This window comes from Lepidochelys kempii, chromosome 7 (assembly GCF_965140265.1).
Source record: "Lepidochelys kempii isolate rLepKem1 chromosome 7, rLepKem1.hap2, whole genome shotgun sequence".
Classification (NCBI taxonomy): Eukaryota; Metazoa; Chordata; order Testudines; family Cheloniidae; genus Lepidochelys; species Lepidochelys kempii.
The window spans coordinates 11,251,176-11,267,014 of record NC_133262.1 but is presented as its reverse complement, the minus strand read 5'-3'; the positions used below and the strand labels follow the sequence as shown (position 1 = coordinate 11,267,014).

Sequence of the window (15,839 nt, the reverse complement as noted above, 5' to 3'; positions counted from 1 at the left end):
TGGTAAAGATAAGCTTAGGAGGTTTTTTCATGCAGGTCCCCACATCTGTACCCTAGAGTTCAGAGTGGGGGAGGAACCTTGACATGGTGGCATAGTGGTGGGATTAACCTGAAATCATTTTGAGATCCAGTTGAGATTTTTTGAACTAGAAATACAGATTTTAAAAAGAAAATTTTTTTTCCTTTGGAAAGAAAGACCAGAAAGCAGTTGAAACTGAAAGCAGATTGTTTTTTCTCTGCTTTGTGGCCAAGCAGAGACAAAAGGGGATTATCTTGTGAATTGCAGGTTTTCTTTGCTTGGAGGCAGGGTACTTAACTCCTGCAGGGAAATTCACAGTCTTCCAACCCAGAGGTTTTTTTTTCTTTTCTTCCGAAAAGTAAATAGGGGGTGTGTGTTCTACCCATTTGCTTTTTCTTTGGGCTGGGTAAGCAGGTTTCCAAGTAGTTGGAGGTTTTTTGCTTTAATTTGGGCCCAGAGCAGAGACAAGGGAATTGTCTTTTTCTGTAGGCTGACAGTCACTATCAGAGAATAGGTATTCTATTCCAGCACAGCAAAATTTTACAGCCACGTTTTGTTTGTTTATTTCTAAACCTCGGGTGTAAAGTTAGTTAAAAACAGAGAGGTTAGAATGACCAAATCCTCAGCTCAACTACAGCTGGAATTAGCCAAATTTCAGGCTGAGGAAAAACAAAGGGAACATGAAAGACAGATAGAACTCATGCGGCTGGAGAAGGAGGTACAGGAGGCTGCCCACAAGAGGGAAATGGAGGCAAGGAAGCATGTGGAGGAGGAGAAGGAAAAAGAGAGGAAGCATGTGGAGGAGGTGGAGAGGATAAAGGCCCAGCAGAATATACCAACAAACCCTAGCAATCCTTCTCCAGGTACCACTTCCCATCCCAGAAAGTTCCCCACCTACAAGGCAGGTGATGATACTGAGGCCTTCTTAGAAAACTTCGAAAGGGCCTGCCTTGGGTACAACATCTCTACTGACCAATACATGGTAGAGCTGAGGCCGCAGCTCAGTGGACCCTTAGCTGAGGTGGCAGCTGAAATGCCTAAAGAACACATGAACAAGTATGAACTGTTTAAATCCAAGGCGAGAGTCAGAATGGGGATAACACCCGAGCAGTCTCGTCGGAGGTTCCGAGCCCTAAGGTGGAAACCAGACATTTCATTTACCCGACATGCCTACCACATTGTGAAACGTTGGGATGCCTGGATATCAGGAGCAAGTGTTGAATCTCCAGTGAATTTGCCCTTCCTAATGCAAATGGAACAATTCTTAGAGGGTGTTCCTGAGGAAATAGAAAGATACATCCTAGATGGGAAACCCAAAACTGTAATTGAAGCAGGAGAGATTGGAGCCAGATGGGTGGAGGTGGCAGAGAAGAAGAAAACTGGTCGCAGTTGGAGCGGAGACCAGAAGGGACCACCCCAGACCACACCCTATTACCGGGGGCCGCCCAAAGCCCCACCTACCTCCCAAAGAACCCTCCAGACCCCTTATCGTCCCACCACCCCGTTCTCCAGCAACCCTCCTCGCCCCAGTGACCCGTCAGCTGGACGATGTTTTAAATGTAACGAGCTGGGGCATGTAAAGGCCAACTGCCCCAAGAACCCCAACAGATTACAGTTCATTGCACCGGAATCACACCAGAGGTCCACAGGCCCAGATACCTCCCAGATACCCTTGGAGCGGAGGGAAACTGTGAGTGTGGGCGGGAAGAAGGTCACCGCGTGGAGGGACACCGGAGCACAAGTGTCAGCTATCCATGCTTCCTTAGTGGACCCCAATTTAATCAACCCAGAGATCCAAGTGACGGTTCAACCCTTCAAGTCCAACTCTTTCAATTTGCCTACAGCCAAGTTGCCTGTCCAGTACAAGGGCTGGTCAGGAATGTGGACTTTTGCAGTCTATGATGATTATCCCATCCCCATGCTGTTGGGGGAAGACTTGGCCAAGCATGTGAAGCAGGCCAAGAGGGTGGGAACGGCAGCCAGGCTAAACAAGCCGTGAGGCCTAGCTCTGTTCCGGAAACTTTTATCAGGACCCAGTCAGAGGTGATGGACCCGGACCCCAGGCCAATGTCTGCAACAGCAGTAGTGGATCCAGTCCCAGAGACCCAGACAGAACCAGTCCCAGAACCGGAACCAGCCAAACAACCAACACCAGACCCCGTGCCAGCACTGAGTCCAGTACTTGCAACCTCAACGCCAGAGGGCCCCACTGAACCTGAACTGGCAGCAGCCGATAACCCTACACAAGAGGCTCAGCTGGAGCCTGAATCCCAACATAGTGCACCAGCGGAGAGCGGTTCACAGTCAACAGAACCAGCTCCATCCCCTATATCGCTTCCAGAGGGACCAAGCCTAGGTCCACAATCCCATGAGGAACTGATGTCTCCAGCATCAAGGGAACAGTTCCAGACCGAATAGGAAGCAGATGAAAGCCTCCAGAGAGCGTGGACGGCGGCACGGAGCAACCCACCACCTCTCAGCTCTTCTAATCGATCCAGGTTTGTTGTAGAAAGAGGACTTTTATACAAGGAAACTCTTTCTGGTGGACACCAGGAAGACTGGCATCCTCAGAGACAGTTGGTAGTTCCAACTAAATACCGGGCCAAGCTCTTGAGCTTAGCCCATGATCACCCTAGTGGCCATGCTGGGGTGAACAGGACCAAAGACCATTTGGGGGGGTCATTCCACTGGGAGGGAATGGGCAAGGATGTTTCTACCTATGTCCAGTCTTGTGAGGTGTGCCAAAGAGTGGGAAAACCCCAAGACCAGGTCAAAGCCCCTCTCCAGCCACTCCCCATCATTGAAGTTCCATTTCAGCGAGTAGCTGTGGATATTCTGGGTCCATTTCCGAAAAAGACACCCAGAGGAAAGCAGTACATACTGACTTTCATGGATTTTGCCACCCGATGGCCGGAAGCAGTAGCTCTAAGCAACACCAGGGCTAAAAGTGTGTGCCAGGCACTAGCAGACATTTTTGCCAGGGTAGGTTGGCCCTCCGACATCCTCACAGATGCAGGGACTAATTTCCTGGCAGGAACGATGGAAAACCTTTGGGAAGCTCATGGGATAAATCACTTGGTTGCCACTCCTTACCACCATCAAACAAATGGCATGGTGGAGAAGTTTAATGGAACTTTGGTGGCCATGATACGTAAATTCGTAAATGAGCACTCCAATGATTGGGACCTAGTGTTGCAGCAGTTGCTCTTTGCCTACAGAGCTGTACCACATCCCAGTTTAGGGTTTTCCCCATTTGAACTTGTATATGGCCGTGAGGTTAAGGGGCCATTGCAGTTGGTGAAGCAGCAATGGGAGGGATTTACACCTTCTCCAGGAACTAACATTCTGGACTTTGTAACCAACCTACAAAACACCCTCCGAACCTCTTTAGCCCTTGCTAGAGAAAACTTACAGGATGCTCAAAAAGAGCAAAAAGCCTGGTATGATAAACATGCCAGAGAGCGTTCCTTCAAAGTAGGAGACCAGGTCATGGTCTTAAGGGCGCTCCAGGCCCATAAAATGGAAGCATCGTGGGAAGGGCCATTCGTGGTCCAGGAGCGCCTGGGAGCTGTTAATTATCTCATAGCATTCCCCACCTCCAACCGAAAGCCTAAGGTGTACCATATTAATTCTCTAAAGCCCTTTTATTCCAGAGAATTAAAGGTTTGTCAGTTTACAGCCCAGGGAGGAGATGACGCTGAGTGGCCCAAAGGTGTCTACTAGGAAGGGAAATGTGCTGGTGGTGTGGAAGAGGTGAACCTCTCCATGACCCTTGGGCGTATGCAGCGACAGCAGATCCAGGAGCTGTGCACTAGCTACGCGCCAACGTTCTCAGCCACCCCAGGACTGACTGAACGGGCATACCACTCCATTGACACAGGTAATGCTCACCCAATTAGGGTCCAACCTTACCGGGTGTCTCCTCAAGCTAAAACTGCTATAGAACGGGAGATCCAGGATATGTTACAGATGGGTGTAATCTGCCCTTCTGAAAGTGCATGGGCATCTCCAGTGGTTCTAGTTCCCAAACCAGATGGGGAAATACGTTTTTGCGTGGACTACCATAAGCTAAATGCTGTAACTTGCCCAGACAACTATCCAATGCCACGCACAGATGAACTATTAGAGAAACTGGGACAGGCCCAGTTCATCTCTACCTTGGACTTAACCAAGGGGTACTGGCAGGTACCGCTAGATGAATCTGCCAAGGAAAGGTCAGCTTTCATCACACATCTCGGGCTGTATGAATTTAATGTACTCCCTTTCGGGCTGCGAAATGCACCCACCACTTTCCAAAGACTTGTAGATGGTCTCCTAGCAGGATTAGGAGAATATGCAGTCGCCTACCTTGACGATGTGGCCATATTTTCGGATTCCTGGGCAGACCACCTGGAACATCTACAAAAAGTCCTTGAGCGCATAAGGGAGGCAGGACTAACTGTTAAGGCTAAGAAGTCTCAAATCGGCCTAAACAGAGTGACTTACCTTGGACACCAGGTGGGTCAAGGAACTATCAGCCCCCTACAGGCCAAAGTGGATGCTATCCAAAAGTGGCCTGTCCCAAAGTCAAAGAAACAGGTTCAATCCTTCTTAGGCTTGGCCGGTTATTACAGACGATTTGTACCGCACTACAGCCAAATCGCTGCCCCACTGACAGACCTAACCAAAAAGAAACAGCCAAATGCTGTTCAGTGGACCGGAAAGTGTCAGAAGGCCTTTAACAAGCTTAAAGCGACACTCATGTCTGACCCTGTACTAAGGGCCCCAGACTTTGACAAACCGTTCCTAGTAACCACAGATGCGTCCGAGCGTGGTGTGGGAGCAGTTTTAATGCAGAAAGGACCTGATCAAGAATTCCACCCTGTAGTGTTTCTCAGCAAAAAACTGTCTGAGAGGGAAAGCAACTGGTCAGTCACTGAAAAAGAATGTTACGCCATTGTCTATGCTCTGGAAAAGCTACGCCCATATGTTTGGGGACGGCGTTTCCACCTGCAAACCGACCATGCTGCACTGAAGTGGCTTCACACCGTCAAGGAAACTAACAAAAAACTTCTTCGGTGGAGTTTAGCTCTCCAAGATTTTGATTTCGACATCCAACACATCTCAGGAGCTTCTAACAAAGTGGCTGATGCACTCTCCCGTGAAAGTTTCCCAGAATCAACTGGTTAAAATCGTCCTTGAGATGTGGAAAATATTGTTAGTCTTTATGTACTTGATAGTATATTTAGAGATGCATGTGTCTTATTAACTCTGTTTTTCCTAGAGCTCCAGGAAGAAATCCCAGCCAGTGTTTCGCCCTAGCTGAGATTTGGGGGGCGTGTCATAAATATAAAGGGAAGGGTAAACCCCTTTGAAATCCCTCCTGGCCAGGGGAAAGCTCCTCTCACCTGTAAAGGGTTAAGAAGCTAAAGGTAACCTCGCTGGCACCTGACCAAAATGACCAATGAGGAGACAAGATACTTTCAAAAGCTGGGAGGAGGGAGAGAAACAAAGGGTCTGTGTCTGTCTGTATGCTGGTTTCTGCCAGGGATAGACCAGGAATGGAGTCTTAGAACTTTTAGTAAGTAATCTAGCTAGGTATGTGTTAGATTATGATATCTTTAAATGGCTGAGAAAAGAATTGTGCTGAATAGAATAACTATTTCTGTCTGTGTATCTTTTTTGTAACTTAAGGTTTTGCCTAGAGGAGTTCTGTATGTTTTTGAATCTAATTACCCTGTAAGACATCTACCATCCTGATTTTACAGGGGGGATTTCTTTATTTCTATTTACTTCTATTTTTTATTAAAAGTCTTCTTGTAAAAAACTGAATGCTTTTTCATTGTTCTCAGATCCAAGGGTTTGGGTCTGTGGTCACCTATGCAAATTGGTGAGGCTTTTTATCCAACATTTCCCAGGAAAGGGGGGGTGCAAGTGTTGGGAGGATTGTTCATTGTTCTTAAGATCCAAGGGTCTGGGTCTGTAGTCACCTAGGCAAATTGGTGAGGCTTTTTACCAAACCTTGTCCAGGAAGTGGGGTGCAAGGTTTTGGGAAGTATTTTGGGGGGAAGGACGCGTCCAAACAGCTCTTCCCCAGTAACCAGTATTAGTTTGGTGGTGGTAGCGGCCAGTCCAAGGACAACGGGTGTAATATTTTGTACCTTGGGGAAGTTTTGACCTAAGCTGGTAAAGATAAGCTTAGGAGGTTTTTTCATGCAGGTCCCCACATCTGTACCCTAGAGTTCAGAGTGGGGGAGGAACCTTGACAGCTCTTATGGCACTTATTGTGTTTAATATAATGAAATCTCATAAATATTTATAAGATCATTGTTTTCAATTGTCTTACAGATGTGGGATCTTTTTATATATTTATTTTAAAATCTGTCCCACTAACTTTTAAGCAATCAGAAAACATCTCTTCAATAAAAGCAGTTTATTAACTGCTCAGTATAGTGTAATACCGTTAACTTTACAAATAAACTAAATTGTTACAGGTTAATATTTTCATTTATTTAAGACACCTTAAAGTGAATTCCATTTACCATGCTTAGACTTGTTTCTGTGATCATTGTATGACTTGGAAAAATTTTGGTTCAGCAAATACCTATGATGAAGCAAAGAAAATCTTTAGTTCACAAATGTTTACACTAATCTTGTGCACATTCTTAAACACTTATCATTACTTTCTGAATAGATTGTTTCTTTCTTCAACCTTGATTTGAGTCTTTGCACTGTACAAAACAATTGAAATTCCCCATGCTTGGTACTTGGTAATCAAGTTGATATTCAGTCCTGTGTTTCCAAACTACAGAATAAAGTTAACTGCAGTAAATGACTTGAAGAAAAGGAATTTTGGGCAAAAACAGTGGCATGGTCTTCATAGGCCATGAAATCTTAGACTTGAGTAAAGAACTGATGTTAGTAAAGGCCAAAAACAAATGTCCTTGGATAGAACTTAGCATTGTGAATTTCATGGTGATGGGCTAGTAAATGAGTTACACTTTCTAGAATAGCTACGTTAAGGTTTGAATATTATTTTTATGTACCTCTTATTTCTTCTTTGAGTATAGTCCCTATAGATGTGCGTGCCTCTGTGCACTCTTGATCGGAGAGTGTAAAGTAATATCCACCTGCACAGAACACTGCCTCGTGCTCTGAATGAGGGCACATCAGGAGGTGTGAGCACACCACCACTCAGTTCCTTCTCAGTTGCCTGCAGCTCAGGACAGAGTTCTGCTGTCTGCTATATTCGCCTTAACTTGTGAATTCCCTACTCCCATGGGTCCCTTTCATGAAGAACATCCTAGGGAATGTACATTGTAGGCCCAAAGATTGACTATCACTGAGTTCCCTTCCCTTATCCCCTTCCTCAGTGGAGTTATTGGAACTTATGGGGCCCTACAGTAACCAACTCTATTGGGGGCCTAAGAGAAAGCACCAGCACCCATTGGTACCATGTCCCCTACCGGCATCTCTAGACTGTCCTGTGCTATGTCACACTTCGGTACCACACACTTCTCTGGTTTGGATGATGTAAAGGAGGAACAAAAATCTCAGGTGGAAGAGATTTTACTCCCGTCTGTGTAATACTCTCCATCTCTGGTTAAGGTAGTAATGCTACCACTGCCCTCCCACGCTGATGATTTTAAGACCTTCCAGGACCACAGGAAAAGGCAAGCAGACTCGCTTCAGATCCTGCTGGGGGAAGTGCGAAAGTCTAAGCATTCCCTCGTCGGTATCCTGAACGTCAGTCCCCATGGAAAGATTGCCATCATCTCAGTGAGGTGAAGGGGGAGCTGGCAGTGCTCATGGTGAGTCCATGATGTATCACCTTCTACAAAGACAAGGTTATATTACATCTCTATCCTTGCTTCCTTCCAAAGGTCTCCTTGGAACATAACATTAACCAGGAGATTCGCTATCATTTTTCTATTCAAAACCTCATGCCTTTTGAGGAGAATCAGACCTTCATTCACTGAGTGTTAGGAGGGCCCTTGCTTTCTATGTGGATAGGACTAAATCATTCAGGCCTCTCCAAGACTATTTGTATCAATTGCAGATAGGTTGAAGGGCCAGCTGATTTCCGCACAGACTAAGTGGGTTTCGGGTTGCATCATCACCTGCTATTAAAATGCCAACATGCATCCCACCACACAGAGCAACAGTGTATTCTAAAACTCAGTCCACATCGCCAGGGCTACCCAAGGACATTCCCGTAGCAGAAATTGGCAGGACTGCTACTTGGTCTTCTCTCTATACCTTTGACAAACATTTTGCCATCTTACCTGTTTGTAGAGATACCACCACCTTTGGTGATGCAGGCTTTTGAACTATCCTGGATTTACCCACCTCTTCGATGGGTTACTCATTGGGAGTCTCCTATGGTGGAGTACCCACAGGGACATATACTTGAAAAAGGAGGAGAGATTACTTACCTCATAGTAACTTGAGTTCTTTGAGACGTTTTTTACCTGTGGATGTTCCACCTCCCACCCTCCTTTTGCTCTACTGCAGAGGTAGGCTTCAAGGTCAAGAAGGAATTGAGAGAGACTCCTTATATGTCCTTGTCAGAGCATGAGGCACTGTTCTGCACACCCGTGGGTCTGCAGACACTACTTTGCAGTCTATGATAGAGAGCACAGATCAGAGTTCAGGAACCTACTTAGGGCACTCATTCTCTGAGGAAAGAATAGACTGAAAGACCTTAATTAACACGCTCTGGAGGGAGTTGTATTTACCTGGCGGGTTGCGGTAATGAATGGACTTGGGTATGGATAGGAGAACAGGCTCCAACAAGTCCCCTTTTCTCTCCCCAAAAATGCAAAAGCAAAGTGGGTTTGTGGGACAAGAAAGCTGTTAGAAATAAAGTATATTGGAGGTGACAGGCAAGAAATGAACATACAAAGCAATTTTTTTTCTTTCAAACTGGAGGAAACTCTGTTGAAGTCTGGAGTGCAACTAAAAGCAAAACATCCAAGGAAGGAGAACAGACACAAACACCCACCAGTGGGAAAAAATATTAATAGGTTAATTTAAGGTGAGATATTTTAATTGAGTTTCTTCTTTGAGTGGAGAACCCATAGGTACACTACATCATGATGTGCATCTGCTTGTTCACGCTTGATTGGCGATTTTTGCCAGCCATGTCTGTGGGGTCTGCCTTTGCGCCTTGCAAATTCTCATGTTTTGGTACAAGAATATATAGGCAGGGTGGGACTTGCTATCACACTCCAGTTCCTTTTCAACCATCTGCAGCTGGAAACAGAGCAATGCGGTGTCAGTTAGCTAGCTACACAGCTTGCTACCTCTTCCCCTTAAACTTTTATTTGCTTGGTATTTTCTTTATTTTATGGGTTTTTTTAGAGTTGGTGCTTTTTTGGGATGGGATTTCTTTCTTCCCTTTGTCATTTGCCTGATCTGAGCCTTTGGGTTTTTTTCTGTCTTGGGCCTTTATCTGTGTCAGATAGTCAAGCTGCCTCGGCTGCCTGGGAGGACTTACATCCCTTTCAAATGTAAAGGTATGTCTACACTGGCAAGTTTCTGCGCCACAAGTTATACCACTTTTATTAAAATGCTGGAATTAAACCGCTGTTGCGTGTCCACACTCTGCTCCTTGTGAGACTGGAGCGCATCTACATTAGCAGCTCTTGCAACACAAAGACAGCAGTGCGTTATGGTAGCTATCCCACTGTGCAACTGGCCGCAGGATGCTTTGGGAAGGGTTTGCAATGCACACACACACACATGCCTGCCTCTGTGTTCAAGGGCACGAACATTCCACATTAATGATTTGCTTTGTGTCCCGAAGCAGATCAGCACAGCACGCAATGGCTGTCAGAAACCGTGCTTTGAAAGGGGAGGGACGCATGTCTCCAGGGCAACTGAGTTCAAAACAATGAGCAGAGCAATCACTTGAGGCATTATGGGACAGCTCCAGAGGCCAATTACAGCACAGAGAGCAATCAAGTGTCTACACTGGCAATAGAGCGCTGGAGCCTCTGCGCAAATAGCCTGACGACTCTCATCATGGTGGTTCTTTTGCAGTGATGCAACTGAGGAGTTTCTGCACACAGAGTGGCTTGGCAGTGTGTACATGTCTGCAGTTTGAGCGCAAAAAGCTGCTTTACTGCGCAGAAACTTGCCAGTGTAGACAAGACTTTAGATCTGTTCAGTGTTTAAAAGCAGCTCTAAGAAATTGAGGGAGGACAGACTTAAATGCCTATTGGTTGAGTGAGTGGTGTCTGAGACCCATAGGGTACAGTTCACCCCCCTGTACCTTGGACCCAGTTGCTTACAGACCCCTGGTGACCATGTCTTTTGCAATGGTAAGCAGAGACCCTAAGGGCCCTTCAGAACCATCCAGGCCCTCAAAGAAGAAAAGGCTACATTCTTCAGGACAGGCTAAGAGAAGGGGAAAGTTACCCCTTGTTTTGGATCTCAGGAGACCTTGCATCCTGGTTCTGCCGAGGCTCCCATCATTTCTGGTACTGAAACCAGAGCACCGGCTAAGAAAACCATGCTTCATACTGAAAAGCGATCAGGTAAACAACTTAAAACAGCACTAGCATCAAAGCCACAAGGTCTCTAGAGCCAGGCCAAAATCATTGTCAGTGCCATATTCTGTAACCAGATGAGAAGGGCACACCACTTGTCCTTCAGTACCCACTCCAGTACCGCTCAACATAAGAACTCTTGAGGCTTCCTATTGAGAGTCCCCGGTACCATCCAAGCTGCTATTCAGTGATGATCTTTGAATCCTGGAAGGACCTGAAATGATTTTACAAACTATTCAATGTTTTCATCTTTCATTGAACACTTGCCTCAGAATCAGAGGGAACAATTTCATGCCCCCATAAGAGAAGGGCAAACAATTGCCAAGATATCTCTTCAGGCCTCTCTCAGTGCCGCTGATACAGCTGCACATTCCATGGGTATGGCAGTAATCATGCCCCAAGCTTCTTGGCTGCCTCTGGCCTCCCCTATGAGGTACAAAGTACTATCAAGGACCTTCTCTTTGAGGGGCCCACATTATACAGTGACTCTTCATATTCTTATGCTCCCAGGCAACACTACAATCTTTGGGTATCTATAGACCCCAGACAAGGAGAAAATACAGTAGATTGCAGATGCCTCAATGTCTTGCTTATGCCACTGCCAGCCCTGAACTGTCACTCATGTGCAGTCACACAGTGTATTCCTCCTTTTTCTTTTTGCCAATGTAAACAGTATGCGACTTGAAAGACAGTTTGATGAAAATGAAATCCGTGACCACATCCATTGTGCCTTAACTAAACAGAGTAGAACTGTAACAAACCATATTTCCCCTTTCTCATCCCTTAGTGTACTGGACGGATCCTGACTTTGTGAAATCATTGCAGCAATGTATAAAGTGGGTATGAAATGAAAGTTCCCTTTCTATCTCGTGTACAAGAACACTAGACAATGCTATGGAATCATTAACTTGATGTGCTGTTTGCTGCAGCTGGGGACCACTTAGAAAAGCAACCAAACCCCCATGAATATCTGTGAAGTAGAATCAAGGGCTATGGGGGCATTAGAGAGAGAATCTCAAACCCAGTTTGTCCCCCCTCTTTTATGTGTTGTGAGAACTTTTAAAACCTGTTTTATACTCTTTTTTGTTGTTGTTGTTAACTGCAAACTGGTCTGGTTGGCAGTTTGACAGCTAAACAAGGTTTTCACTTACATTGTCATTTTTTTAAGAAAATGGGTCTGCTTCTTTGCAAGTCAGAATAGTCTGTCTTGACAGATATTAAGGATGATAAAGTTTAGAAGTTATAGTTCAGCCCCATGCTTGTGCATCTTAATTTTTATCTGATTCTCTCTCTAGTGTTCTGTTTGACTAATTCCCTTCCAGTGCAGCATATCTCCAGCTACTCCACACCTGCCACTTACACCCTATTGTACAACTTCTCCTTCCTTGTTCCCCTCCCCTCTCCGTAGGCACACTCAGGCTCTTCTGTGCAGAGGTACTTCTCTGTTAAAATCTTGTGGTTGGACAGCAGGGAGAGTTCTGAGTTGATCTCGTACAGATCTTAATTTTTTATTTATTTAATTTTATTTTATTTAATTTATTTTATTTTTATTGTATAAATTTTATTTATATTTATTTAAATTTATTTTATACATTTTATTTATTTTTTTTTATTTTATTTATTAAGCGTGTAACCTCGCCAAGTTAAGATTAAATAATCTAGGAGGCGCTCACCCTAGCAGAGGGGCTGGTAGACTCCCTCTGCACACTTTATTTTTTTATTAGCCATACTTGTTTTCACTGGCTAATAAAACTATATTTTAAAAGTGTTCTCACTTACACTTAAGCCTCAGTGATTTTGAGGCTTTTGAAAAAAGGGTGCAAGGAAGTGCTAAGTAATTAGGAAATGTTTGTAGCTAAACATCTGCTTTGCAGAAATGGTGACATAGGAAAGAAAAATGAAGCAGAACAGGTCTCTTCTGCTTGTGAAATAAGAAAATGTATTTCTGCTGCCAAATGTACATCTTTCAGAGATTTATCCCATGTTTTTAAAAATGGGATTTTTTTTTAGTTATTAGGAATGTATGATGAGTTCTTTTTTATCTCAGACATTTGAGCTGCCAACCAGTTTGTCACTAACAGCAGCAGGAAACAGTAATGAATTCTAAGACTCCGATCCTGCCATTAACTGTAAATGGGCACACTTCCATTGACTTCAGTAAGGCTCGGTGTATGCAAAGGAGCCCAATGGAAGAGAACTTGTGCAATTGGGACCTAAATCTCTCCTCCCTTTATTTTGTTTTTTAAATGAGGGGAAATGGGAGAATTCCAATCAAATGATTGAGGCACTAACTCAACATAAAAAGGTAGTAAGATTGCTCCAAACCTGCCATAGATATAAGTTGTTGCAATGAAATGTTTATTAAGGTGTCAAGTGTAAGACTGTAACATTTTAGTTTACATTTATTTATTTTTCAAAAAGCATCAATGTTTTTTCCAGGTAAAAGTGCTGTTTTGAAGTGTCTGTTGGACATTCACAAGATTTTTCGAGAAAATGACCCTGCCTACATCCTTAATGATCTGTACATTACGGACTATTGTATTTGGATTCAAAAAACAAAGTAAGTTTTAAATCAGTTGCTATTCTGAGGGAGTTTTTAGCATATTGTATCCAGGAACAAGTGTTGATAATTTGTAAACTCCTCAAAATGGAAAAAAAATCCTTCCTTAAAATCATAAATGGAAATCTGTTCAATCTTTCACTTATTAAACTTACCTAACATGCTATTCATGCAAGACAAAAGAAGGCTTTTTATTTTTTTAATAATGTTGATAGTAGTAGAAGGATGGAAGGTTTGCTTTTAAAGAAAAATATAAATTCTGTTTGGTTGCAGACTGCTAATACATAAGGGAGATGCAGCTTCATGGGAGTGATCATGTAACTGCACAGAAATCAAGAAGCTTTTCCAAGGAATTAAAATGATTAAAAAACATTCATGTAATATTTGAAAAAAGTTTATGGCAACTCACAAATCCTGAATTGGATGTCTTGAGCTAACAACACGCATACAATATTTCATCTGCACAGAACAACTGACTGACTTAGGCATTTTACATTTACTGCTTGTACTAATTGGTTTCAGCACCTAGAAAGAGGATTGTAGCACAGATCCAGCTGAATAAGTGCAGTTTCCACAGGTTTCTTCCTGGGGTAGAGAGGAAGCAGTGATGGACAAAGCTGCCCTGGTTCACCTGGTCCTCCACCTGTCAGTGCAGTGCTTTGCTACCAAAAGCCCCTACTCCAAGCAGCAATGTAGGGTACAGGTGCCTCAGTAGCTCCAGAATGCCTTAGTACAGTCATGGTTGTAAAATGTACTGTATGTGGATGTGTTAAAACTGCTCTGTGAATATCTTGCTGCTGAAGGCATGGTAATTGATATACAGTATAATATAATATCACCCTGATATGGCTTGATGGTCTGTAAGCAGCCTCTAAATCTTAGTCTATAATTTAACAGAGAGGTTCACAAGAAATTGTGAATCCTGTAAATCAACCAATCACAAAAAACAGATTATTTTGGGTGACATGGCCAAGAAAATTTCAGAGCAAGTATTGGGGCAGGAAGGGAAATATGAAAGAATTTTTTATTTTATATAAAATATGGATCCAACTTAAATAGGCTAATATTAAGTAATGGCACATCTCTGAGTTCTGAGGGTGTGTTTTTTTTTTTATTTTTTATTAAAACAGATGTGGTTTGATATCATCAGAATGTCTCAATGAATAATAGCCCTACAATTCACAACTGCCTGTTACTAAATGCTGTGTATTATTTGATTGTTTATTCATTTGCTCTTTAGTATATTTTTAAATTATTAATTTTGCTACCACTATGAAGAGTGGGAAAAAAATCTATTACGGTATAAAAGACCGTTTAATCCCAGTATATCAAAATACTGCCAATTCAATCAGTTTTCACTTCTTTGATTAGGCCAGTTTAGGCCAGTAGCCTAAAGAGAGCCATTGGAGAATTCAGAAGCAGACTGAAGCTTTAGTAGAGAAAGTACAGTAAATGAAGACAGAGGTCTTTTCATGCATCTTTCACGAAGAAATGAGTCCTAGGAGAGAAGCATTGCTGCTGTCCACGTCAGTAAATATAACATCGAGCAAGCCAGTCATCGAACTTAGCCTTTTTCAAATGCAGTGGAGGAAAATGTAGGGTAGATATAAGGGACTGATAGATTAATACATTTACTGCAAGACACATACATTAGGTACCAGTTAAGCAGAACTGACATCCTCTGGAAAGAGGCAATTAAGCTATCTTACTGTCATCATGATATGGCACAATAGTTGCCTGTCATTAGGAGAGCAAGAGACAGAGGAACTGCAGAATCAATCTCCTATTTTTAGGCCCCAAGTCAGGAAAGCATTTAATCATGTGCTTATGTCCTTTTCTATTCAGGATAACACTGAACCGTATGCTTGAAATTAAGCACATGCTTAAGTGCTGGCCTGAACAGAGATCTTTTCTTGAATCAGAGCCTTAATGTTTTCCGCTAATAAATGTTGCAGGAAATTGTTAGGTTCACATATGATTTCAAATAATATATAGGGGAATCAAAAATAGGCATTGGCTGGTCTGCTAACAATGGGGGGGCTGCACATCCTAATAGAATGATCACATGAGCCCACTCTACTCTCATGCATGATCATGTAACAACCCTGTGGCAGCTGCTGCAATTGCTTACATTGTAAGGGGATATGTGCAGGTTGTGGTGGGGATATTTTGGTATTTATAGCTATCTTTAATGAAAAGTTTCATTCTTTTTGAAATCAGTTGATGATACTATCTACTTTTGGTCTTCATTTTATTGTTTTGTCATACCTGTTCTTTGCTCCCCTGAACACGTGACTAAAATGCATGGTCTCCTTCTTCCCTGGGTGTTCCTCTGCTCTTGTGGCTGGCAGCATCAGCTGCACTGAGGGTTCAAAGTCTCTGAAGGCAGGTCCTGTTTTCCTGCCTCAGATTTGTACGCAACTCGTAATAGAGGCTGAGCCCTTTTTGTTTCCCTCTGCTTTTATAGGTGTCCTGGCTCCTTTTTGCCGTGAAACACTTGAATACTTGTGAAAGCAGAGGCACCTCCATTAGTTCTCCATGGGTCTGCACCAGCAGACAGCCGTCTGGGAGCCCCTGGTTTAGGACAATTTTATATATTAGTGCACTTTCAAATCCTAGACAAGAAGAGTGTACTGGAATGCTGATTACACAAGGCTTCCAGTTTAAGGCCTTCTCCACAGTATAGCTTAGTATTTGTAACCAGTTATTAACAGACTTATATGACCCAG

General features: G+C 43.4%; 1 protein-coding gene across 4 annotated transcripts in view; it reads left to right on the top strand.

Moving 5' to 3' along the window:
* SHQ1 (SHQ1, H/ACA ribonucleoprotein assembly factor) overlaps nucleotides 1-15,839 on the top strand; it is a 108,020-nt gene that overhangs the window by 50,369 nt on the left and 41,812 nt on the right. For all 4 annotated transcript variants that reach the window (XM_073351123.1, XM_073351120.1, XM_073351121.1 and 1 more), the window contains one exon: nucleotides 12,990-13,110. In XM_073351123.1, the coding sequence (XP_073207224.1) occupies nucleotides 12,990-13,110 (121 nt within the window). The remainder of the gene's footprint in view (nucleotides 1-12,989; nucleotides 13,111-15,839) is intronic.